Consider the following 25,446-nt stretch of genomic DNA (forward strand, 5'->3'; position numbering starts at 1 on the left):
ACTCACTCGAGCCACGCCCCTCCTTCCGGTTCTTTCTCAACCCTATTCGAATCGTCTCTTTCGCCTTTCGTCGCACACTGCGCAGCTGCAACTGCAGCCGCGGGAACTCTTAGGTTCTTCCAGCCACCAGATCGGGCTGGGGCGGATCTTCGCAATCCAACATCTACTAGTACGGTCTGTGTCCCCGCTGGGCCCCGCCCTGCCTTGCCGCGCCGCGAAGCGGCATCCTGGGGGAAGAGGGTAATGACGTCGTCTCGGAGTGACGTGGGGCCACCCCCCCCCAAATCGTGAGGCGCTTGCTCCGTGCATGACGGTGCCCTCAAGATGAATGGTACCGTAATCCCTCACACGCCCATCGCCGTGGATTTGTGGAACCTGCGTCGGGCGGGCTCTGCGCGCCTCTTCTTTCTGACCCATTTGCATGCGGACCACACTGAGGGTTTGTCCAGCACCTGGGCGCGACCACTCTACTGCTCCCCACTCTCAGCGCGCCTAGTGCACCGCCGCCTGCAGGTAGGGGTGGGGCCGGCCGGGCCAAGAGGGAAAACAGGCGGCGGGTGCTGAAACCCTCTAGTTCGTGCACTGGACATCCTCTCTCGGGAATGGGAAAGTTGGTCATTAAACATTTATTGAGTGCCTACTGTGTGCTCCGCCTGTGCTGTGTACCCCAGCTACGAAAAGAAGCCAAAGACAGACCTGCCTTCAAGGGGCTTCACTCTGACAGGGGAGCCAAGAATCGTAATAATCTAATCTCTATGTAGCACCTGAACTGTGTACTGGGAATAGGTACTGTGCCAAATACTAGTGATGCCGAAAGGAAGCCAAATATAGGCCTACCCTCAAGGGAGGGACTTGTGCTTTAACGGAGGATACCGCAAAAATAGTGAAAGCAAACTTTTACACAGTGCTTATTTCGCCCTAGACACTTTACAGATATCTAATTTGAGCTTCACAGCAACCCTGGGAAGTAGGTGCCATTATCCCCATTTTACAGGTGAAACTGAGGCAAAAGGAAGTGAGGTGTCTTGCCCAGGTCATCACAATTAGTGGCTATTGAACTTATTTCCGACACCAGGCTTGGTGCCACCTAGCTGCCATCTTGTGTAGAGGCATCTATAAGTGCTTGAATTAAATCAACTCAGTAGGTGTTTATTAACACCAATCATGTGCCAGGCACTGTCCTGGAAATACAGAAAAAGGCAAAAAACAATCCCTGCTTTCAAGGAGTTCACAATCTAATGAGGGAGAAAATATGCAGAGAACTATTTACCATGTAGTAGATGTAGATATTAGATACAGATGCATATGTGTATATACATACATATATAGTGTATTTACACATCCATATATAACATGTAGGTACATATATACACTATACACACGCACACATGAATATACATACATACATAGGTATATAATAAATTGGAGATAAAGGCATAAAGGAGGACTAGGAAAAGATTTTTGTGGTTTTAACTTAGGCTTGAAGGAAGCCAGGAGGCTTCCTATTAAAGAGTCTGGGCTCTTTGGCCAAGTTTCACCTGTAATTTCATCTTCATTCTCACCAGTGCAGCTCTGTATGTTCTTATTCTTAGAGTTGCCTGAGGTTAAATGATTTATCCAGGGGTCTCAGAATCAGGAAGTGTCAGAGGGGAAGAGACTTGAACCCATATCTTCCTTATTCTATTAGCCTGTCTGCCCTCTCTTAAGTAATGTTATACTGCACATGGCAGCTTTGAGGAAGGTGATTTGCAAAATTATTTATAAATACAAGCTATGATTTTAGAACCAGAGACCCTCAACAGGCAGGTTGAGGGCTAAATGCAGGGAATGCTAGAACTTTTCCAGTGTCCTGAGTCTTTTAACTAAAATGCATTTTAAATCATCAAAGTAATTTTGTATCTGTGTGACTAGTTCCTGAGGGAAGGGTAGATTGTTTTGGAATTTGCAAACCAAATTCTACCTCAATATAACTCAGAAATTGGATTTTCCATGTTGCATTGAATAATCAATCTTGACCCTGCAGGAGTATTGGGAAAGGAAAATGTTTAGCTTGTTCAAACCTGGCCTCAGACATTTCCTAGCTGTATGACCCTGGATAAATCACTTAACTCCAGTTGCCTACCCCTTTCACCTCTCCTGCCTTGGAATTGATTCTTAGTATTGATTTTAAGAAAGAAGGTAAGGGCTTTTTAAAAAAATGTTTAGCTCCTACAATGATTCCTCAATCTGCTATTTCTTCCCTGTATTCAGGTGTCCAAGCAATGGATCCGGGCCCTGGAGGTTGGTGAGAGCCATGTACTGCCTTTAGATGAGATTGGACAAGAGACCATGACTGTGACACTGATTGATGCCAACCACTGCCCAGGCTCTGTCATGTTCCTTTTTGAAGGATATTTTGGGACCATCCTATACACAGGTGGGCTTTCCATAAGGACTCTTTCTCGTTCCCTGATAGCAGCATTTGCACAGATAGAATAAACAACAGTATCTCCCAACCCCCCAAACTTTTGGCTTTGTCACCTGGTTAGGCCAAGGCTTTACTCTACACCTTTATTTCCTTCTCTTTAGAGATTCCAATATGTAGCACAACTAAAGGCAGACTAAGTGGTAGGAAATAACTTCACAAGGCAGGCTCGACAGATTTCCCCAAGGTTAAGCTACTTGCCATTTTTCCAGGGAGACATTAGCCACTAAAGATCCCTTTCCCACTAGAGATCTTTAGAATATTTGAGTTTCCTCAAAAACTCCTGAACAAATACATGCCCATTTTCCTCCAAGAGAAGTTGAGTTTAGTCAGTGAATGGAGAAGGGTGCTTATCCCAAGATTTCCTTGTCTCAGTGTTCTCACTCCCACATACTGTCCTTCAAGGGGACTTCCGTTATACACCATCCATGCTGCAGGAGCCTGCCCTAAGGCTTGGGAAGCAGATCCATACTCTTTACCTGGACAATACCAACTGTGACCCTTCCCTGGTCCTCCCCTCCCGCCAGGAGGCCACTCATCAGATTACTGAGCTTATCCGTCAACACCCACAGCATGATGTCAAAATCGGTGAGTGATTCCCTTTTTTGTTTTGACTCTTGAGCTAAATAGCTGAGATTTTTTAGTGTTTTGATTTTAACTCAGCTATACATCAATATTACCACACAAGTAGTCATCGTGATCATGTTCTACACTGAAACAATCTTTGTTTTAATTTCTTTCTGAGAGTATTACTTCCCCTGCTTACTCACCTTTTTTGTGGGTGTCATCTTTTGTTTATTCTTTTTCCCAGAATCGCCTATAGGCCAACAAGAACTGGCAGAGAAGGAAGTTCCAGATTTCTTTCCAGCATTTAGCTTAGCTACTATCAAATGTCTTTTAAATAAAAGCACTTAATTTCTTTCTTACTCAACATCATCCCCTCCTACTATCACTGTAAGACCTCAGATTTAAAAAATTCTTTTCATCAGGTTACAGAAAGAAGTTGAGCTAGAAGTAGAATGGAAAAGTTGGACAGATTTTTGACATCTCCTGAGCCAAGTGTGCTATGTGTGGCTGGTTCTATTGTATTGCAGCATCTCAAATGAAACAGTAAAAAATGAATATGAACTATTGGGCAAGCTGTTCTAACATGATACGTTAGGCCAAAGTGCAATTTCCCAGAAACCCACTGTATTTTTTATCCTCATTTGTGACCCAGACCCTGACAAGCAAATTTGGCACAATGCATTATCTGTCACAAATGAGACCAGCACAAGCCCACCTTTTTGGAAAATAGCAATATTAATGGTGAGGCAAAGGCAGCATCTCAAGCAAAATCTTTATTAGCTTTCTATTACCTCTAGAATAAAATGTCAGCACTTTACCTTGTCATTTAGAACTTCCTATTCCCTGGCTCCCACCTACCTCTGCAGTCATTTTCTATTATTCCCCGTCACACATTCTGTGTTCCAGACATACTAGAGGCTGTTCCTTCAGCTATATAGCCAAGAACATTGCTTCCGCAGTCAGGAGACCTTGATCCAAATTGAAGATCTTATTACTGTCTAAATGAGCTGGGGCAAAGCACTCATGCTCTTTAGGCCTCTGTTTCTTCATTTATAAAATAAGGAGGTTGTCCTAGATGACCTTTGAAGTCCCTTCTAGTTCTAAGTCTGTGATCCCCTGGTCTCCCATCTCTAATCCTTCACATAGTCTGTGCCTTTGGCCTGGAATTTTTGCTTTCCTCATGTGAATATTTGAATCCTTGGCTTCTTTAAGGTTCATTCAATGGCCTATGTGAAGCCTTTCCTGATCCTCACCCCTAGTTGTTAGTGTTTGCTCTCCCCTCAAATGATTTTGTATTTATCTACATGAATTGTCTCTCTCGGAGGAATATAAGCTCTTTTAGGGCAGAAACCATATCTTTTTTGTCTTTTTATTCTGCTTTGCACATAGTAAGAAACTTAATAGATGTTTACTATATTGAACATCTTTCTTATCTAAAGGGCAGCATATTTTTATACCCACAAAAGCATTCCCAAGTCAGATGTCCATGACTTGTGACTTTGAGTTACTTCAAAGTTATCTCTGCCATGGTTTCTCTAATCTAGAAGGATTGATTGAGTTCTTATTATACACCAGGCATCATACTAAGAAGCAGGGATTCAGTAAAAGACAAAACAGTCCTTGCCTTCAAGGAACTCATAGGGTCAAGTGTGGGAGACAATATGAAAATAGCTAGGTATGTATTAGATGTGTGCAGAGTAAACGGAAGGTGATCTCTTTGGTAAGGCACTGGCAGCTGGGGAGGACCAGAAAAGGCCTTTTGCAGAAGAGTGATTGGTGCTGAGTTTTGAGGGAAGTCAAGGAATCTAGCAGGTGAAGTTAAAGAGAGAAAGCGTCATCCCAAGCAGTGGGATCAGCCAGAGCAAAGGAGTGAAAAATCGAGGTGGTATGTCTTGTGCAAGGATGAGCAAGTAGGGTAGTTGGCTCTTCAAGTGAGAGCGGAGGATGGACATACAAGAAGACTGGAAAGGTAGGAAGGAGTCATGTTATGGAGAATTTTGGATATGAAAAAGAAGAGTTTCTATTTGATCCTGGGAATAAGAAATCGCCAGATTTATTCAGTTGGGAAAGAGAATGGTTGGTGTCTCCAGTTTAGAAAAGTCGCTTTGATAGCTGAGCAAAGAGGGTTTAGAGAGATGAAAGCCCAAGTAAGGACTGATGAGGGCCAGTACAAAAGTGTTTCCTTTGTGAATGGAGAGAAAGGGACATTTATGAAAGATGTTGTAGAACTAGAAAAGAAGATTTTGCAGCAAGCTAGATGTGTGTGGAGTTGAAGATGATACTGAGAGATTGTAGGCCTGGGTCACTGAGGAGAAGACTGGAAGAGGGGAGGGTGTGGGCAAAGGGGAATGTATTTTATTTTGGACATATTGAGTTTGAGTTTTCTAAAGGACTTCCATTTTGAGATATCTAATGGGCAGTTGGTGATGTGGGACAGGAGCATAGGACAGAAGCTAGAACTAGCCTCTTGGAATTATCTATATTAAAATATGAACCCATAGGAACTGATGAGGTTGCCAAGGGAGGTAGAAAAGAGCTTAAAGAGATAAAGGCCTGAGACAGAGTCTCTGACAGTTAGTGGGCATGACATGAATGAAGATCCAGTGAAGGAAAATGAGGAGCAGTCTAATATAAGAACGAAGAGAAACTGGTATGAAAGCCCATAGAGGAAAGAGTATCAAGGGGAGAAGACCACCAAGAGTGCCAAAGGTTTTAGAGAGGCCAAGAAGGAAAAGAAAGTTGAGAAAAGGCTATTCACATCAATTAGAAACAGAGGATCTACCCATCAGTTACAGAATGGTTAAAAAGTTATAGTATATGAATACAATGGGATATTCTTCTGTTAGAAATTATAAAGTGGATGGTTCCAGAGAAATCTGGGAAGAAATGTATCAGCTGATGAAGTGACCTGAACAAAACCATATGAACAATTTATATAGTAACAATATAATAAAGATAATCAACTTTGAAAGATTTAGAAACTGATCAACACAATGGCCCACCATAATTCTAAAGAACTCATAATGACTTGTGTTTTTCACTTCCAGATAGTGGGATAATGGACTCAGTGCAGATTGAAGCCTATTTTCTTTTTCTTTCTTTCTTTCTTTCTTTTTTTTTTTTGGTTTGGACATGGCTGATGTGGAAATTTGTTTTACAAAGCTATTCAAATTTGTAATGGGCTTTGTTTTTCTTGCCTTCTTAATGGATGGGAGAGGGAATTTGAAACTGAAAATATTTAAAAGAGAAAAAGCCATGGTATATGGCAGTTAAGAAATCATTGGTAACCTGGGAGAGAACAGCTTCAATTCAATGCTTGTGTCAGAAGCAAATTGGCACAGGGTTTAGAACTGAGTAATGGGAAAACTGTGGAGACATCGAGTTTAGGTAACTTTCTTTAAGATTTTTATCTTTGAAGGGGAGGAGAAGGAGGGAGAATAGCCAGCAGGAATAACAGGACCAAGTGAGGGATTTTTAAGGATGGGGGACATAAATACATTTGCAGGCATCTGGGAAGGAGTAGTCCTTAAGGAAAGATTGCAAGTAAGAAAGAGGAGGGAGAGAGTGGGGGAAATCTGTTGGAGAAGACAGGTTGGGAGGGGATCCAGGTGCTCTTGTACAGGGGTTGGCCTTGACAAGGAGGAGGACCACTTCTTCATCAGAGACATAAGTGAAGGAAGAGATAATGGGGGAAGGTATCTGAGTGATATGAGGTAAGGAGGAGAGGAAAAGAGGGAGCTCATGACAAAAAGTCTCTTTTGGGGTCAAGTATGAGTCGAGGTCCACAGCTGTGAGAGTAAAAGGAGCTGGTGTCTTGGGAGGTTAGAGGAGGGATGGATGGGGAGGTTTGAAACAGCTTCTGTGGAGAGTAGACTATCAAATGGTCTAGAGAGATTGCCTTGTTACTCTGAGGGTCTGCATGTCTAGATCAGGCAGTCTAAATTTGTAGTGGACCCAGTCACCACAGTTTCATGATTTCCTCCAGCTCCACTTAGCAGCCTGTAAATAGGAACAAAGGAGGTGGGTGTTGGGAACAGTCCAGGATTGGAGCTTGGCAAGGCAGGACTGGTGATAGGACAAGGGGATGTGGAATTTGAGAACAGAGGCTAGTGTACAGCTGAATTGGCTTATCAAATGGTCAAGATATGGAATCATAATAATAGTAATTAGCTTTTTTATAGAGCTTCATAATTTACCCATGTTTTACATGTGTTCTCTCATTGGATCCTCATAACAATCCTGGGAGTTGGGTGCTAAATTACTGTTCTCATTTTACAGAGGAGAAAACCAAAGCTTACAGAAGTTAAGTGACCTGTGCAGGATCACACAATTAGTAAGTGTCTGAGTCAGGATTTGAACTCAGATCTTTCTGACTCCAAGTCCTATACTCTATTCATTAGACTACCCAGCTGCCTCTAAGGAAGGGCAGGAGAGTATATCTTGTGTAGAGGCAAAAGGGAAGAGCTGACAGGTAGAGGGACAGTGAGGACAAAGAACAAGGGTAGGGATCCCAAAGCACAGGGAAAGATGGAATGATAAAAAGTTTGTGTGCAACCTAATATCAGATAAAGGAATGTTAGTGTATGAACATGGAAGTGGACCGTTTTGGGTGAAGGTAAAATTAAGGGTATGACTAGTGAACAAGAGTTTTCCTTCCCCTGCCTCACTCCTGTTTTTCATTTTATGTAGGCCAGAGTAAGCTACATCTGTTAGAAAGACATGAATGGAGAGTTAGCATGGAAAAAGTCGTAACATTATATGCAAAACCCTCTCCCAAATGTCTATATTTCTGATAAGAATTTTCTAATGACCTAGATTCATTTTCTATTTGGTGTCACAGTCTTCTCATCATACTCACCTCATGCAATCAAAGGGTAGCGAGATCTTATGTCTTATCTCCCTCCATAGCATTTCTTCCCTTTGCCCCACTCCTCTTCTTACACAGCCATCAACCTGGTTCATTCCTTCTTTACCCCTTGCCTTGACCAGTATAATTGGTCTGTCTGCCTTCATTCTCTCCCCATGCTAATCTGTCCTTCCAAAGGCATTTTCCAAAAGAGCAGGTCTGACCATGTTATGCCTCCTACTCAGTCTCATGACTCCCTCTTGACCCCAACATCAAACATTAACTCCCTTTTATGACATTCTGCTCTGGGTGGTTCAGCCCAATTGGCCTTCTTGCTATACCTCACACTTTTACAAAAACACAACCAAAGTGTCCAGACACAAATAGGGAATTAAGGAATGATTGCATCCATTAAGCAGAACCATTTAAAGAAAGGAGTAGATTTTCACTGAAAATATTCCATTGAAATCAGATGATTCACCTTTATTTTTCACTGTAGACATCTTAAACTCAGCATGATCAAGACAGAATTCATGTCTTTCCCCCTCAAAGCCTCCCCTCTTCTAGACTTCCCTATTACTATCAAGGGGACCGCTCTCTTCCCAGTCACTCAAGCTCACAGCCTCGGCATCATCTTTGGTGCCTCCCTCTCTCAGACCCTCTTATCCAGTCTGTTGCTGAAGTCGGCTGAGTTTAACCTTGTTACTACTCTTGCTTGTGGATGCCTCCTTTCCTGTGACACTGCCAGCACTGTGGTATTGGCCTTCATTACCTCAAGCTTGCTTGATTACAGCCAGCTATTTGTTGGTTTCCTGCCACAGGTCTCCCCAATCCCTTCTGTCCTACACTCATCTGTCTGTCAGTGTGATGTTCCAGAAGCACAGATCTGACTATGTCATGCCTCCTACTCAGTAAACCCAAGGAGGCCCCTATCACTACCTTTCATAATCTGCCCTTCCCCCCAGCCATTACAGTTGTGCACTCTACCATGGATGCATTCCCCTGGCCAGAAAACACACCTCTCCTGACTTTGGGTATTTCTACTGGCTATTGCCCATACCTGGAATGCTTTCCCTTTTATCTCTGCTTCCTGGTTTCCTTCAAGTCTAATCTAAAATCCTACCTTCTATAAGAAACCTTTCTTAGGCTTCAGACACTTCCCAGCTTTGTGATCCCGGGGGCAAGTCACTTAACCCAAATGCCTAGCCCTTAGCTCTTCTGCCTTGAAACCAATACTTAGTATCAACTCTAAGACAGAAGATATAAAAGTTTTTAAAAAAGAAGAAATAAACCTTTCCTATTCTTCCTCAATGTTAGTTCCTTCCCTCTGCTGAGTTTAATTCTATATCATGTTTATACATCATTGTTTACATGTCATTTCCTCCTTTAGATTGGGAGCTTTTTGAGAGGAGGGACTTTCTTTTTATCTCCAGTACTTAGTACAATGCCTGGAAAAAGTTAAGTACTTAGTGTGTATTGACTGACTGCATTTGTGTATGGTGAGTTTATATACATAGAAATACTATTCTTGCTGTAAAGTTGCTAGGTCCTATAATTTGATTGCTACATATATATTTTTTAATGGAAAAAGTTCACTTGTTTGGCTAGTTTCATTGCTCAAATGAATTGAATAGTTAATTTTTGACGTTCGGTTGTGTCCAACTCTTCGTCACACAATCATAAATATCCATGGGGTTTTCTTTGCAAGCTATTAGTTTACCATTTCCTTCAGTGGATCCAATGGATCCTTTTGTCAAGCAGTCAGAGGTTAAGTGACTTGCCAGGGGGGTCACACATCTAGGAAGTTCCTTTAGTCCAGCTAGGTTACTTCTGTCTCTGGCCTCTCCTGCTTTGCCTTTCCTTACACCCTCTTTTATTGCTCAGGAGTCTTTCCACCCTCTTGGACTGTTGACTTCCCACCCATCCTTTAGCAACTCAAATCATACTCTTTCCATGAAGTACTCCCTATTCTCCTGGCCCTGTCCACCCTATCAATAAATTTATGTTGTTATCCCATTTCCTTTTCTATGTTCTATTTCCTAAAGTTCTGTTCTAGGCCCTCTTTTCTTCTTTCCACACACTCACCCTTAGTAGTTTCATCTACATTCTTCCAACTATCAACTCTTAAGAAATATCAACAAATATTTATTAAACTCTTACTATATGCTAGGCAACCCGGCCTTCTAGCTAATTAGCTGACCTCAAATCAGAAGTGAATGAATGAAAAATATTTCTTATTAAGTCCTTAGTATGCTAAGCACTGGGAATACAAATACAAAAGTGAAATAGACCCTGTCCTCAAGGAACTTCCATTCTAAAGGGGAAAACATGAGAGAGGGAAGACTTCAAGTCCTGTCTCTGACACACATTGGCTTTGTAATCAAGAGCAAGTTTTATATATATATATATATATTCTCCTTCAGTTCCCCAGATAACTCTTAAGTTGCAGAACAGTTAGTTGCTGCACTGCAATAATCAGCATTGCTAGAGGGAATTTCTTCAGTGGAAGTTTTCTATATCAATAAAATCACAAGTCCAGTCCAAAAATATCTACCTTTGACTTGTCTTGAGCTCTTTCCCTCCCATTTTCTTTCTGCTAGATAACTTTCTGATGGTTCAAACCAGCATGTCCTAAACTAGACTCATCTATCTCAACCCCCCACAATTGTACACCAGTCTTTCCTCCTCTTCCTCTTTTGTTAAGAGCACTATTGTGGGCACCCTAAGAATTTCAGTCATCCTTGATCCATCTAATCTTTCTTACAGTAGATACCCACTCAATTACCAAGTCCTGTCTTTCTGCTCTACAGTATATCTCAAATCTTCTTTATCTCCTTTCTGTCACCCATGATCACTGTCCTTGTTCAGCCTCCTGATCTTGTCTCTAGCCTCTGCTGCTTCTTTCTGATTCACCACTGATAGATTAATCCTCAGTTGACAAATGCAGCAACAATAATGATTGCAGCTGCACAACCCATCAGACCATCCCAATGTTATGTTTCCTAGTTTTTGATGGAACCATCTCTCAGGTACCATAATCTATTCCTTTCCAGGACTTCCCTTTAAGGAAGTAGGAAACTGTGAATGCCTAATAAGGATCCCAATAGTCTTTGTTTTTTTAGGGAGGATATTGATCCCAGATTGGTTTAATTTAGTTACATTTAGGAAAGACCACCAAGGCAGAGCTAGATTTTTAAAATGCTTCTTTATTGTCTCACAATTACCTGAAAGGTGTAGACAGTATAAGATCCCATTGCCTTAATTGTTTGTTGATTGAAAACAAACTATTGCCTTACAGGCTCTGTTACAAGGTATCTCACACACAGCTTATGAAGGTAATTCAGAATTCCTTTGGAGATGTGACCATGGAAATAACCCTTATTTCATGGCATTGAAAGCTTATATCAGACCTTCTCCTGCAGAGGTTTAGGCTGATGGATTGTTTTAGTTCAAGAGTTGTGAGCTGCAGTCCATCAGATGCTACAGAAGGGCTAAAGTCTGATTGAATAATCAAACTGTGCCTAGCATCAATGTGGTAAACTCCTAGGTGCAGGGGCTCCCATCTGCTTTAAGGAGAGGTAAAATTGCTCACATCTGAAATGAAGCAGGTCAGAGGTTCCGTACTGGTCAGCAGTGGGGTTGGGCCCATGAGGGGCCAGTACACTTTGAGCTTGGATGAGGCAAGGGAGATATTCTCCAAAAAACCCCAAGCCCAAACCTGCAATGACCATATGATAGGACCCATCAAACAATGCATAAAATCAAGAGATGGATGCTCTACAGTAGATGACGAGGTCTTCCAGGTGTTCCTTGCTGTCTTCAGATGACATTGCACCAATTGCATCAAGTACCAAGACATTGCCGAACCTCCTAGAAGAGACCCTTTAATCACTGAGAGGAGTTTCACCTGTCTGTTCACATAGAAAAGACCAAATGGCTAATGCCTGTCTATTGCCTAGATTTCAGCATGCATCTTGTGTGTGTATGTGTGCGCATGCACAAATGGCTTGTGATCTTCATCATTTCAGTGACCTCCTAAATTAATAAAATCACAGATCCATTTGAAATTTTTACCTTATTTGGAGCCAGTCCTTGGTCTTCAACCACAGAGCACACCGTAGGAGTCACTGACCTTTGTTTATCCAAATTGCATTCACAGGGTGGAGAAAATTTCTGTCCAGCAACCTGGGGGCTGTCTGGAGTAAAACACATGTGGTTTTTTAATTGCTACCTGCTCTGTTATTTGGTATCTTTGCCCTATCCCACCACAGCCTCCAGACTCTTTCTGAGACCGAACTCCTGGCATCCCCAATCTTTATGGCTCTCTTCTTTGACATATGCTTTGTGCAGTGGGACATCTCACTTGGTAACACCTTATCAGATTCTCCTAAAGAATTGATGGAAGAGCAGAAAAATGTGTCAAGAAAAAATGTACCAGGACTCGGTCCCTATGCCCCTGAGAGGGGCTGGGATGAAGACCCCCCTGGGGAATAAGGAAGAGAGTCTTAGAGTGCTGGAGCCACAGCTTTCCAAGTTCACTCCCCTCAGGGCTGGGACCCACTGGTGATATATGGACTGGTGGGAGGTTGAACTTAGAAGTTTAGAGGATGTCTGAGTCATAGACAGTGAATTAGAGGACCTAAGGGGCTGCTGAGTCAGCATTGAATCTGATCCAGCATCTTTAACATGACTTCTCATCCACTGCCTCTCAACACAGCCCATTCCACTTGAGGACATAACGGTTAGAAATGTTTCCTGATAAGACCCCACATCTCCCTCTGCAGCTTCCACCCAGCTTCTCATTCTGCCCTCTGAAGTTAAGTAGAGCAAGTTTAAATCTTCTTTCCTAAGGCTCTAAAGACATCTCTGATAGCATGTCCCCCACATCCCTGCTCCAAGCCAAATAACCACGATTCCTTGAAAAGATATTGGTTTGGTTCAGTTTCCAAGGCCTTCATGATCCCGGTGTGGTACAGCAGAGAGAATATGATGTAGGCTTCAGCACCCACATCCTCACCCTTTCAGCTTCTTTATAGGATGTGTCTCCCATTAGACAGACTGTAATTTCCTTGAGAGAAGGAATTGTTTCCCTTTCTTAGTATCTGCAATATATAGCATAGGGCTTAATACTAGTGTTTGTTGACTGACATAGTGATGGATACTTCTTCAGATACCCTAACTTCCCAGTTCCTTACTCAACTTAATTTCCATCACCTCTTCCTTACCTACCCCCTTAGGTAGTCATACCCTTAATTTTACCTTCACCCAAAACGGTCCACTTCCATGTTCATACACTAACATTCCTTTATCTGATATTAGGTTGCACACAAACTTTTTATCATTCCATCTTTCCCTGTGCTTTGGGATCCCTACCCTTGTTCTTTGTCCTCACTGTCCCTCTACCTGTCAGCTCTTCCCTTTTGCCTCTACACAAGATATACTCTCCTGCCCTTCCTTAGAGGTAGCTGGGTAGTCTAATGAATAGAGTATAGGACTTGGAGTCAGAAAGATCTGAGTTCAAATCCTGACTCAGACACTTACTAATTGTGTGATCCTGCACAGGTCACTTAACTTCTGTAAGCTTTGGTTTTCTCCTCTGTAAAATGAGAACAGTAATTTAGCACCCAACTCCCAGGATTGTTATGAGGATCCAATGAGAGAACACATGTAAAACATGGGTAAATTATGAAGCTCTATAAAAATGCTAATTACTATTATTATGATTCCATATCTTGACCATTTGATAAGCCAATTCAGCTGTACACTAGCCTCTGTTCTCAAATTCCACATCCCCTTGTCCTATCACCAGTCCTGCCTTGCCAAGCTCCAATCCTGGACTGTTCCCAACACCCACCTCCTTTGTTCCTATTTACAGGCTGCTAAGTGGAGCTGGAGGAAATCATGAAACTGTGGTGACTGGGTCCACTACAAATTTAGACTGCCTGATCTAGACACGCAGACCCTCAGAGTAACAAGGCAATCTCTCTAGTCCATTTGATAGTCTACTCTCCACAGAAGCTGTTTCAAACCTCCCCATCCATCCCTCCTCTAACCTCCCAAGACACCAGCTCCTTTTACTCTCACAGCTGTGGACCTTGACTCATACTTGACCCCAAAAGAGACCTTTTGTCATGAGCTCCCTCTTTTCCTCTCCTCCTTACCTCATATCACTCAGATACCTTCCCCCATTATCTCTTCCTTCACTTATGTCTCTGATGAAGAAGTGGTCCTCCTCCTTGTCAAGGCCAACCCCTGTACAAGAGCACCTGGATCCCCTCCCAACCTGTCTTCTCCAACAGATTTCCCCCACTCTCTCCCTCCTCTTTCTTACTTGCAATCTTTCCTTAAGAACTACTCCTTCCCAGATGCCTGCAAATGTATTTATGTCCCCCATCCTTAAAAATCCCTCACTTGGTCCTGTTATTCCTGCTGGCTATTCTCCCTCCTTCTCCTCCCCTTCAAAGATAAAAATCTTAAAGAAAGTTACTTAAACTCGATATCTCCACAGTTTTCCCATTACTCAGTTCTAAACCCTGTGCCAATTTGCTTCTGACACAAGCATTGAATTGAAGCTGCTCTCTCCCAGGTTACCAGTGGCCTTTTCTCAGTCCTCTCATCCTTCTTAACTACTCTTCAGTATTTGACAGTTTTGTTCTTCTTGTTCTTCTTTCTTCTCTGGGCTTTCATGACCCCACTCTTCTGGGTTTTTTTGTTGTTGTTTTTACCATTGAGGATATTCTGAAGACTATGTCATAGGACATGTTAGCAGTACTGAACACATTTTAAATGATACTCAGCATGGTTGAAGTGACTAGCCTTCCACAGTCATAAAGTAGATTAAAGGACCATCATTAATCAATGCTTTACGTTATGCTACTCTTTGTCATTCCTACTACCATGAATTTAAATGTGGGCTCTCATTTTTTCTTGCCTAGAATGTTTTAGTAGCTTTAAAAAAAAAACAACCTTACTTTTCATCTTAGAATCAATGTTGTGTATTGGTTCCAAGTCAGAAGAGTGGTAAGGGCTAGGCAATGGGTGTTAAGTGACTTGACCAGGGTCACACAGCTAGGAAGTGTCTGAGGTCAGATTTGAACCAAAGACCTCTCCTCTCTAGGCCTGGCTCTCAATCTACTGAGCCACCCAGCTGCCAACTAGTGTTTTTGCCTAAAGTCTTTACCCTGTCATCAATCTTAGATATTGTACTAGATCCCGACATAGCTCTCTGTTACTGTCCTCTTCATAAACCAGAGGATTCCCCATTGCCTACACAAAGAGGTTCAGACTCTTACTCCTGGGCCATCAGTGATCTCCCTACAATCTGACTTTCCCTTTCATGAAACCCTCAGTTCTTCCCCAGATGATCTGTGTTTTCATGTTATTCCTATCATATAAATTGCTTCTCATCCCCAAATGCCCTCTTGTCGAAATCCTGTTGCCATTGTTCAAAGTCTTGGTCAAGGGCCACCTCGTTTATGAATTCTTTCAGGAACTTCCCACTGGGGCAGGTGGCATGTCTTGATATTTCTCTTTGTGCCATCTTGCCTGCTAAACCTGTAAATTCTGGGAGAGGACAAAGATGTCTCTTGTAATCCCCAGCATAGAAACGGGCTCCCTATAAGTAATGCCTGAATTTTAAGTGGATCGGTGAATATGCAGCTGAATCTAGAAAGAACACAGCATAGGGGTCCTAACGGGAGTAGAAAAAGGCTTCGAGTGGTGTAGTGCTATCAAGGCAGCCTTGCTAGAAGGGATGGGTTTTGAAGGTAGGAACAGAATGGAATAAGAGAGAAAACTGGGCCTTCAGTTGGTAAGCTTCGCAGTTCCCTCATCCTCAGTTTGCTAGCAATTCATGTTGTTCTGATGCTGGTGTAATTTTTTTTCATTGTTAGTGACCTCTGATTCCCTTCATACTCTCCCTTCTCTCCCATCTTATCTTTATCTAGGTCTCTACAGCTTGGGCAAAGAGTCCCTCCTAGAACAGCTGGGCCTGGAGTTCCAGACCTGGGTAGTGCTGAGTCCCCAACGGATGGAGGTGGTCCAACTGATGGAACTAGCCAGTGTGTTTACTGTGGAGGAGGGGGCAGGCCGCATCCATGCTGTGAATCGTGCCGAGGTTTCCTGGAGTGCCATGCTGCAGTGGAATCGCACACATCCAACTATTGCCATCCTGCCTACAAGCCGGAGAATCCACATCTCCCATCCAGGTATTCATGTGATTCCTTATTCTGACCACTCCTCCTTCTCTGAGTTGTGTGACTTTGTGGCTGCACTGAGGCCCTGCAGGATAGTGCCTATTGTCCAGGGAGTACCTTGTGAGGATTATTTCCGGGAAAGCCTGAGTTCCTGGCTACTCATTGAACCCCAGGTGCCTCTGTCTGTGCAACAATACATGGGGACTTCTTTGAACCCCCCAAAAGAATGGGGCCGTGTCTGGCTACTGCAGAGAAGACCAAAGAGGCTAAGGACCCAGGGTGTTGTCTTTGAGTCACCCGAGAAGGAATCTGAGCCACCTCAAGATTTGAGAGATCTCAAGAGACCTAGGAGGGAGAGCCTTTTCACCCTGGGTAAGGACAGTCAGGAGCAGCCCAATCTGCCTGTTACATGTGCCACAGAACAGCTGCCACTCCATCTGGAAGACTCTCACAGTGAGGATGGAGAGGATTGGCCAGTACCATTCTCATCAGACAAGGCAATGCAGACTGTGAAGGCTACCCTGACAGAATTCTCAGGGCAGCAAAGGACTGTTGGTAAAGGAGACAGCCCTAAAGAACTGAGGAAGCAGAGTAACTCCAGGCCTCAGCATGTTTGTTGGAAAGAAGATAGTGGGCTTAGAACCAGTGCCAGTAAAGCCTCGAGGGTGCAGGCAGCTGAGCCCTGGATTCTGGCACTAGAATACCTCCTAACACCTCTGAGCTGCGTCCAAATTGGATACTCCTCAAGGAACTTTGACCACCAAGTGGAAAAATATCTGAGGAGTATGGGTGGGGGTAGTAGCCATTTGGAGCTCTTTTCACAATATAGATGAGAAATAAAGATAGATATTTTGTGTTTCCTTTGTGGCATCTCAAGGGGCCAAGTGTCTGATGGGTCATGGAGGGAGTGATAAGGCCTTTTTGTGGGCCTTACTGGCCTGCTTTAACCTGAACCTAGACCACAGTAGGCCTTGTAGAGCAATGGTCCTGGTTCTCCAGGTTACTCAGAAGATCCATCTGAGTCAAGAGATGCTGTCTCCTTGCTGCTTGTCTCTCTCCACTGTTCCTCTCCCTAATTCCTTTCATTTCATTTTTGCACTGTGAGCATCACTAACCATATCCCCACAGGATCATTGTGATTGGGGGGTAGGGGGGTGTGTAAGTAGCAACCCTGACAATCTCTTATGTTCTGTGACTTCAGCCAATTCCCATCTTGGGGCCTCTGGAAGGGAGCAGGAAGCCAGAGAGAAACTAGGAACCAGCTTGATGGGAATTCCATTCCCTCCTCCTCCTCCTGGGATTTGATCAGGCTAATTGCTGGCCTATATCTTGGCGCTCAGCCAGCTCTAAGTCTGTGGTCTCCAATCATGATTGGCACTTGAACTTAGCTAATTGTTAGGGTTGGGGGTGGGGGGGGTTTGCAGTGTAAAAATGTGCCTCCCTTTGGGGGCTGCCCAGTTCTGCTGGAGCCCCTGGCCATTTGGCAGGGACAGAGTTGCAAGAGACCAAATGTCCTGCCAGATGTTCCTCCAGTTTGCATAGCTGAGATGTTTGCTGCCCCCCTGGCCTCTTGGGTTGATCGAGGAGGCTAAGCACACAGCCTGTTTGTTTTAGTTTCCAAGCAAGAAACCATGGAGCCAGCTGGCTTGATGTGAAGGGGGTATGCAGTTCTGCCCTGGCCTTCTGCTAACACCTTGACTGCATGCCAGACCAACCAGCTCACAGGGCAGAATAGACCAACCGGTGCAAGATAGTGCTGTCACTGAGTTACCGAGCTAGGCAAGCTCAGGACATGGATGGAAGCTGCCATGAGGGTAGGGGGGTGCTCGCAGCTCCTGTTTCCTACAGGCACAGAAGAAACTTTCCCACCCTTTCCCCAGACGAAGATGTAATGAGTTTAGACCTCAAAATAGTCATTTGCTTCTGAAAGACATATATAGCATTCAGAATATTTATTACATTTCCTCTGCGCATAGAGCTTTCTTATACTGAAAGATACCGAAGTGTTCCTTTCTCTGAAGTTTCCAGTCTAGTTGTGAAAATTAGACACAGGACAATAATAAGATAGCATACCAGTGCAAATGTATATGATGAGAGCTAAGTGTATAAACACCACAGGGAGGGGTAGGATGTTCTAGATGAAGTGACCAAGTATTTATTGAAGGCCTGTGTGGACGTGGTCTTGTCTGACTTCCTCTCGGCACCCCAAGTTGCTGCACTATGGGAGTCAAGGTGGCTGGGATGATAAGGATATCCTCTCTATGTAGAGCTCAGACAAGGAATGCTTATCTCCCAGCACCAAGAAGGGCCTCATAGACTGTGGTGTTGGGGTGGCGTTTTAAAAAAGTGTTTCGTAATTAAAAAAACACATGTAAATATTTATTAGTGCATTTTATTTTTACCTCACAATCATTTCTAGATATTTTCCCATCCACAAGTTCAGCAAGGTTAAAAAAGATGTAAAAGTCACCAACATAGTAGCCCTATCTGGCAAGAAGGCAAAATGGACCATCAGTTTCCTTCTTTTCTCTGAAAAGAGGCAAATAATATCTCATCTCTTCTTTGGAATCAGTATTGGTCCCTCAGCATTTGCCTTCAATTTAATTTAATTTAATTTCCCCCCTTTCACCTCTGCATGTAGTGTTGTGATGTCACTTACTTAAATAGCATCAGTTGATTCAGGAACTGTAAAGTATATTTTTTTTAAACTCTTGTAACAAATTTAAGACAGAAGGGCAAAGGCTAGGAAAACAGGGTTAAGTGACTTGCCCATGGTCACAGAGTTAGGAAGTGTCTAAGGCCAGATTTGAAGCCAGGTCCTCCCAACTCCAGACCTGGCACTCTATCCACTGAGCCATCTAGCTGCCCTCTTTCCATGTAGTATTGATTCATGTGATATCACATTATTTTCCCTACAGTAGGATCTCCAGGAAAAAAGAAAAGACAGTGATGATTCCAGAAGGCTTAGCTTTGGAGAGTTGAAGAATAACTAATCAGCCGTCTGGTCTTACTCATCCCTAATGGACCACACCTAACAAGTTGTCATCTAACCCAAGCTGGAAAGCTTCCAAGGAAAGGGTACCCAACACCTCTGGAGACAACCTGTTCTACTTCTGGATAGCTTTAATTGCTACCAGGTTTATCCTGACCTCATGTCTAAATTTGGCTCTTTGAACTTTCAACCATTCCAAACAGAACAAGTTAATCTTCTTTCTGGGTTACAGCCCTTCAGAAACATAATTACAGCTATCATGGCCCACCTAAGTCTTCTCCAGGCTTCCAGTAAGTCTGCCTAAACTCTTCAAAAATTATTCCCATTTTTGGGTGGGATTTGTGATACCTTATTTAGTTTGGGTACAGAACACCTCTACCTCAAACTCCCTTTTCCCTTCCAAAGTGGTATATATTTCATGCCTACAGCTAGGATTCCTTACCTTAACCCATTTTTTTTTGGCAGGGGAAAATCTATGGAAGCCTTTCCATAAAAGTGTTTTTAAATATATAAAATTAAATACATAAGATTACACTTAAGTCAAAATAGAACTATCAAAATGTTAAGTTTCAGGATACTAGGTTAAGTCTTTGTCTAGAGGAAATTAGAATTTAATTGCTTGAGATAACTGGAGATATTCTGGGATTTTGCAAAATTAGGTTTGATAAATAATGCTTAAGTGTTTGCTAAGTGTAATAATAGCATTTGCAAAGTACTTTGCATATCAACAACTCTGAGTTATGTACCTTTTTATAGATGAGGAAACTGAGATTGAGAGGTTAAATGACTTGCCTTGTTAGTTGGTAGAGGGAGAGTTGGTGCCCAACTTTCTGTTCGAAGATGATTGTGCATTCAATGTTGCTTCTGAGACTGAGATGCAATAGAGTATGGATCAGATTCTCTGCTGCTCATGCCAAATTTGGCCTGACAACACCCAAGAAAACTGCAGCACATCATTCATGTGTGGAACCATGGTTACAACAAATGGAGAAATTTGTAATGTTGCGGATAAATTCATTTACCTTGGAAGTATACTTTTCAGGGAAGTCCACATAAATTATGGGGTTGATGCACAAATTGCCAAAGCTAGTTCAGGGTTTGGGAGGCTCTGAAGGAAACTGGGAGAGAAGAGGTATTAGGCTGCCCACCAAACTAGAGATCTACAGAGCTGCTGGACTGATCTCATTGTTATGTGCCTGGGAAATCCGCACAGTGTACTAGTGCCAGGCCAGGAAATTGAATTGCTTCCATTTGAATTGCCTTAGGAAGATTCTGAAGGTCTCCTGGCAAGATAAGCTACCTGACACTGAGGTCCTTTCTTGAGCTAAACTGCTAGAAATTCACACTACTGCAGAGAGTGCCAATGTAGTTCAGAAGCAAAATGAGCATTTGTCTAAAAGACTGTTTTACGAAGAACTTACAATAGGTAAGTGTTCACATGGAGTTCAGAAGAACAGATAAAAGGAGACATGGGCACAGGACTAGCCAGCGTGGTGTGCCTTTATCAGAGAAGACGGCTGTACTCTGAGCAAAGCAGAATTGCAGTAGCTCAAAAGAAACCTGGGATTATCACCTCTATTATTTAACATTGTACTAGAAACACTAGCTGTAGCAATTAGAGAAGAAAAAAGAAATTGAAGGTATTAAAATTGGCAATGAGGAGACCAAGCTATCACTCTTTGCAGATGATATGATGATTTAATTAAAGAATCCTAGAGAATCAATGAAAAAGCTAGTCGAAATAATCAATAATTTTAGCAAAGTTGCAGAATACAAAATAAACCCTCATAAGTCATCAGCATTTCTATTATCTCCAGTCCATCTCAGCAGCAAGAATTAGAAAGAAATTCCATTTAAAATCACCCTAGACAAAATGAAATACTTAGGAATCTATCTGTCAAGACAAACACAGGAACTATATGAACACAACTACAAAACACTCTCCACACAATTAAAACTAGATCTAAACAATTGGAAAAACATTGATTGCTCATGGGTGGGATAAGCTAACATAATAAAAATGACAATCCTACCCAAATTAATTTACTTATTTAGTGCCATAGCCATTGAGCTACCAAAAAACTTTTTTACTGAATTAGAAAAAAACATAAAGTTCTTTTGGAAGAACAAAAGATCAAGGATATCTAGGGAAATCATGAAAAAAAAATGCAAAGGAAGGAGGACTTGCAGTCCCAGATCTCAAACTATACTATAAAGCAGTGGTCATCAAAACAATTTGGTACAGGCTAAGAGACAGAGAGGAGGATCAGTGGAATAGACTTGGGGTAAATGACCTCATCAAGACAGTCTATGATAAACCCAAAGATCCAAATTTTTGGGACCAAAAACCACTATTTATTTGATAAAAACTGCTGGGAAAATTGGAAGACAGTATGGGAGAGATTAGGTTTGGACCAACATCTCACACCCTACACCAAGATAAACTCAGAATGGGTGAATGACCTGAATATAAAGAAGGAAACTATAAGCAAATTAGGCAAACACAGAATAGTATACTTGTCAGATCTTTGGGAAAGGAAAGACTTTAAAACCAAGCAAGAGCTAGAAAAAAAATCACAAAATGTAAAATCAATAATTTTGATTATATCAAATTAAAAAGTTTTTGTACAAACAAAATTAATGCATCCAAAATTAGAAAGGGAGCAACAAATAGTAAATAATCTTTATTACAAAAACTTCTGACAAAGGCCTAATTCTCATATTTATAAAGAGCTAAACCAGTTGTACAAAAAATCAAGCCATTCTCCAATTGATAAATGGGCAAGGGATATGAATAGGTAATTTTCAGTTAAAAGAAATCAAAACTATTAATAAGCACATAAAAAAGTGTTCTAAATCTCTTATAATCAGAGAAATGCAAATCAAAACAACTCTGAGGTATCACCTCACACCTAGCAGATTGGCTAACAGGACAGCAAAGGAAAGTAATGAATGCTGGAGGGGATGTGGCAAAATTAGGACATTAATGCATTGCTGGTGGAGTTGTGAACTGATCCAACCATTCTGGAGGGCAATTTGGAACTATGCCCAAAGGGCACTAAAAGACTGTCTACCCTTTGATCCAGCCACAGCACTGCTGGGTTTGTACCCCAAAGAGATAATAAGGAAAAAGACTTGTACAAGAATATTCATAGCTCTTTGTGATGGCAAAAAATTGGAAAATGAGGGGATGCCCTTCAATTGGGGAATGGCTGAACAAATTGTGGTATATGTTGGTGATGGAATACTATTGTGCTAAAAGGAATAATAAAGTGGAGGAATTCCATGGAGACTGGAACAACCTCCAGGAAGTGATGCAGAGTGAGAGGAGCAGAACCAGGAGAACATTGTACATAGAGACTGATACACTATGGTACAACTGAATGTAATGGACTTCTCCATTAGTGGTAATGCAGTGATCCTGAACAACCTGGAGGGATATAGGAGAAAAACACTATCCACATTCAGAGGAAAAATTGTGGGAGTAGAAACACAGAAGAAAAACAACTGCTTGATTTCATGGGTAGAGGGGATATGACTGGGGATGTAGACTCTAAATGAACATCCTAGTGTAAACAACAACATGGAAATAGGATCTGATCAAGGACACATGTAATACCCAATGAAATTGCTTGTTAGCTGTGGGAAGAGTGGGTGGAGGGGAGGGAGGGAAATAATGTGATTATTGTAACCAAGGAATAATGTTCTAAATTGACTAAATAAACTTATTCAAATGAAAAAAAAAAAAGAAACCTGGGATACACCAATTCATAGATGTCTCCATCCCAAATGTTTTTGGAGCTCTTTGCACCCAACCTGTGGTAGAACTTTCTGAGTTCATGTTGATTTGACCAACCACAGTCAGACCCATTATACACTGACACTGACATTGGATATCTTTTTGGTCCTCTCTGAGTACAAAGGACACCAACTGACTGTTAGTATCTGAGAAACAATTTGAAATGAGATCTTGCTGACTCCAGATACAGTGCTTTTTCTACTATGCTATAGAAAATAGAACTGTCTGATTCAATAAGTATCTATTAAGCACCTACTGTATAGGCATGGGGAGAGCTATGGTCTTTGGATGAAACAGGCTACCCCGATGTAGTTTTGAAATTGTCCGGAGAACATCACCATCACCATATGTGATAAGTGCACTAGGTCCAAAGCAAATTTCTTTTTGAGTACTGAAGAGAAGCAGGCACGACTTCATGGAAGAGATGGGATTTGATAAGTGAGCAACAACCATATGAAAAAATGGCTTTTTAATCACTGATAGGAAGAAAAATGCAAATTAAAACATTCCCTTGGTTCCACTTTGGCCATGTAAGTAGCAAAGATGATAAAAGAGGAAGTCAATTTGGAGGGGCTGGGAGGAGATAGGCTTATTAATAGATTGTTGGTGGACCTGTGAATTTGTCTAACTATTCTAAGAAAGAGCAGAGTCACTCAGGACGCTCCCTGATTGGGGAATGGCTAAACAACTTGTGTATTATATAAATGTTTGGGGTTTTTTTTTAGTTTACTTTTTTAAAAATTAAGAATGTTTTTCCATGGTTACATGATACATAAATGTTTCACAATTAACTGTGCATAGGATGCTAAAAATGGAGGGGACTGAGCATAGGCAGGAAACATCTGCATGTTTTCAAGAACTGGTTCCTCCTGAATTTTCCCACTGGGGAGAGGGGATATGGTAGAGAAAGTCTGGAGTGCAGTTCGGTGAGGAATAAGACATGACTGCCCTGGGCCCTCTTAAAAGTTGGTTCTTGGGGGCAGCTGGGTAGCTCAGTGGATTGAGAGCCAGGCCTAGAGATGGGAGGTTCTAGGTTCAAATCTGGCCTCAGACACTTCCCAGCTGTGTGACCCTGGGCAAGTCACTTGATCCCCATTGCCTAGCCCTTACCACTCTTCTGCCTTGGAGCCAATACACAGTATTGACTCCACGAGGGAAGGTAAGGGTTTATAAAAAAAAAAAGGTTCTTGGAGGAGCCAGAGGGAGAGGTGGGAGGCACAGAAAGTCCTTCCAATGTGTGAATTCCAGGACTAGAGAATAAAAGATTTCTGGGGCATGATAGAAGAAGCCCTAAGTCAACCTGGAAGAGAATGAGGATTGAAAGTATAGCACCCTCTCTCATATCACTCCCCCAATCTGTACTTGTCTTGGTTTGGAGTTCTCAGAGGGGTGATTTGCTACTTATTCATCAAATGTATGAGGGGTAACTGAGGGGCTAATTTTCTAGCACTAGCGCTCACTTTTCTCCACTAGTCTGTTCTTCTTCATGATCAATTAGTCAGCACAGACTCAATTTTAAGAAAAGGTATTTACTTCCCCCCCCCCCAATAATGCTGGATTGAATTTATTTTTTTTTTAAGTTTAATTGATTAAGAAAAGTTTTCCATGGTTACATGATTCATGTTCTTTCCCTCCCCTCCTCCCACTCCCTTCCTGTAGCCAACAAGCAATTCCACTGGGTTTTACTAGTGTCATTGATCATGACCTATTTCCATATTACTAATATTTGTGTTAGGATGATTGCTTAGAGTCCATATCCCCAACAACCCATGTGATCAAGCAGTTGTTAGAAAAGGAATTTCTAAGGTAGAACAAATGGTAGGAAAAGTAAAAAAAATATGGGGTCATGTTTTCTCATTAATACAAAGTACCTTGGGGAGACTGAGCTTAAACTTAAGTGCGATGGTGATGAGAAGAGCTAAGACAAAGGCAGTACTTCCCAACTCCTTGCTAGAGGAGTCCTTATCTCACTCATGAAGTTCCCTGGAGATGGGATGAGCCATGCAGCCAGGCTCCCAGGATCTGTCTTTCCTGAATCCATAGCCAACACTTCTCTCCATCCTGAGAAGTTACCCTCCTTGGATCTGCCTCTTCTCCAGTGACTTGATCTCTGTTGCTGGTACCTCTTCCACCAATACAGCCTCAGTGGTTACAGATGCAATTGGCAATGTGCAGTTGTGGTCTCCCAGACCCACAAGATCCCTGCCTGCTGATGCATAATTCTTCAACTGTGATGCTCAGTCACCTACTTGGGAAAATGAACACCAAAAAGACAGAGATGATGATGTACTCATGGATACCATTAGATAGATAGGAGACACAGAGCCGTGGGTCCTCCATCTGCCTTCCAGGGAAAGCGACTCAAAGTAGTCCTATTGCTTCAAAGCTAACAGCAAAGGGAAATGGGCTGGAGGGAGAAGCATGCTAAGGACCAGCTCAGTACTCCATCATCAGTTCTGGGTTCATTAGGAAGCTTTGTCATGGGAAGGAAAGAGGAGCATTTATTCAATGCCAACTAGACTAAGCTCTCTACAAATATGTAATTTGATTCTCACAATAACCTTTTATTATCCTCATTTTAAA

At 42.2% G+C, this 25,446-nt stretch overlaps 1 protein-coding gene across 5 annotated transcripts; it reads left to right on the forward strand.

Annotated features, from left to right (window-relative positions):
* The first annotated feature begins 32 nt into the window (after positions 1-32).
* On the forward strand, positions 33-16,934 carry DCLRE1B (DNA cross-link repair 1B). Of its 5 annotated transcripts, none has more exons than XM_007485170.3 (4): positions 33-174; positions 2,251-2,416; positions 2,870-3,052; positions 15,824-16,934. In XM_007485170.3, the coding sequence occupies exons 2-4, from the start codon at positions 2,329-2,331 to the stop codon at positions 16,903-16,905; spliced, it is 1,353 nt and encodes a 450-aa protein (XP_007485232.1). In that variant the 5' UTR covers positions 33-174; positions 2,251-2,328; the 3' UTR covers positions 16,906-16,934. The 5 variants fall into 5 exon arrangements, with proteins under 5 accessions (XP_007485232.1, XP_007485230.1, XP_007485228.1 ...); XM_007485168.3 differs by having other exon boundaries at positions 45-331; XM_007485166.3 differs by having other exon boundaries at positions 73-513.
* The last annotated feature ends 8,512 nt before the right edge of the window (positions 16,935-25,446 follow it).

The sequence above is a fragment of the Monodelphis domestica genome, chromosome 2 (assembly GCF_027887165.1).
Source record: "Monodelphis domestica isolate mMonDom1 chromosome 2, mMonDom1.pri, whole genome shotgun sequence".
Taxonomy (NCBI): domain Eukaryota; kingdom Metazoa; phylum Chordata; class Mammalia; order Didelphimorphia; family Didelphidae; genus Monodelphis; species Monodelphis domestica.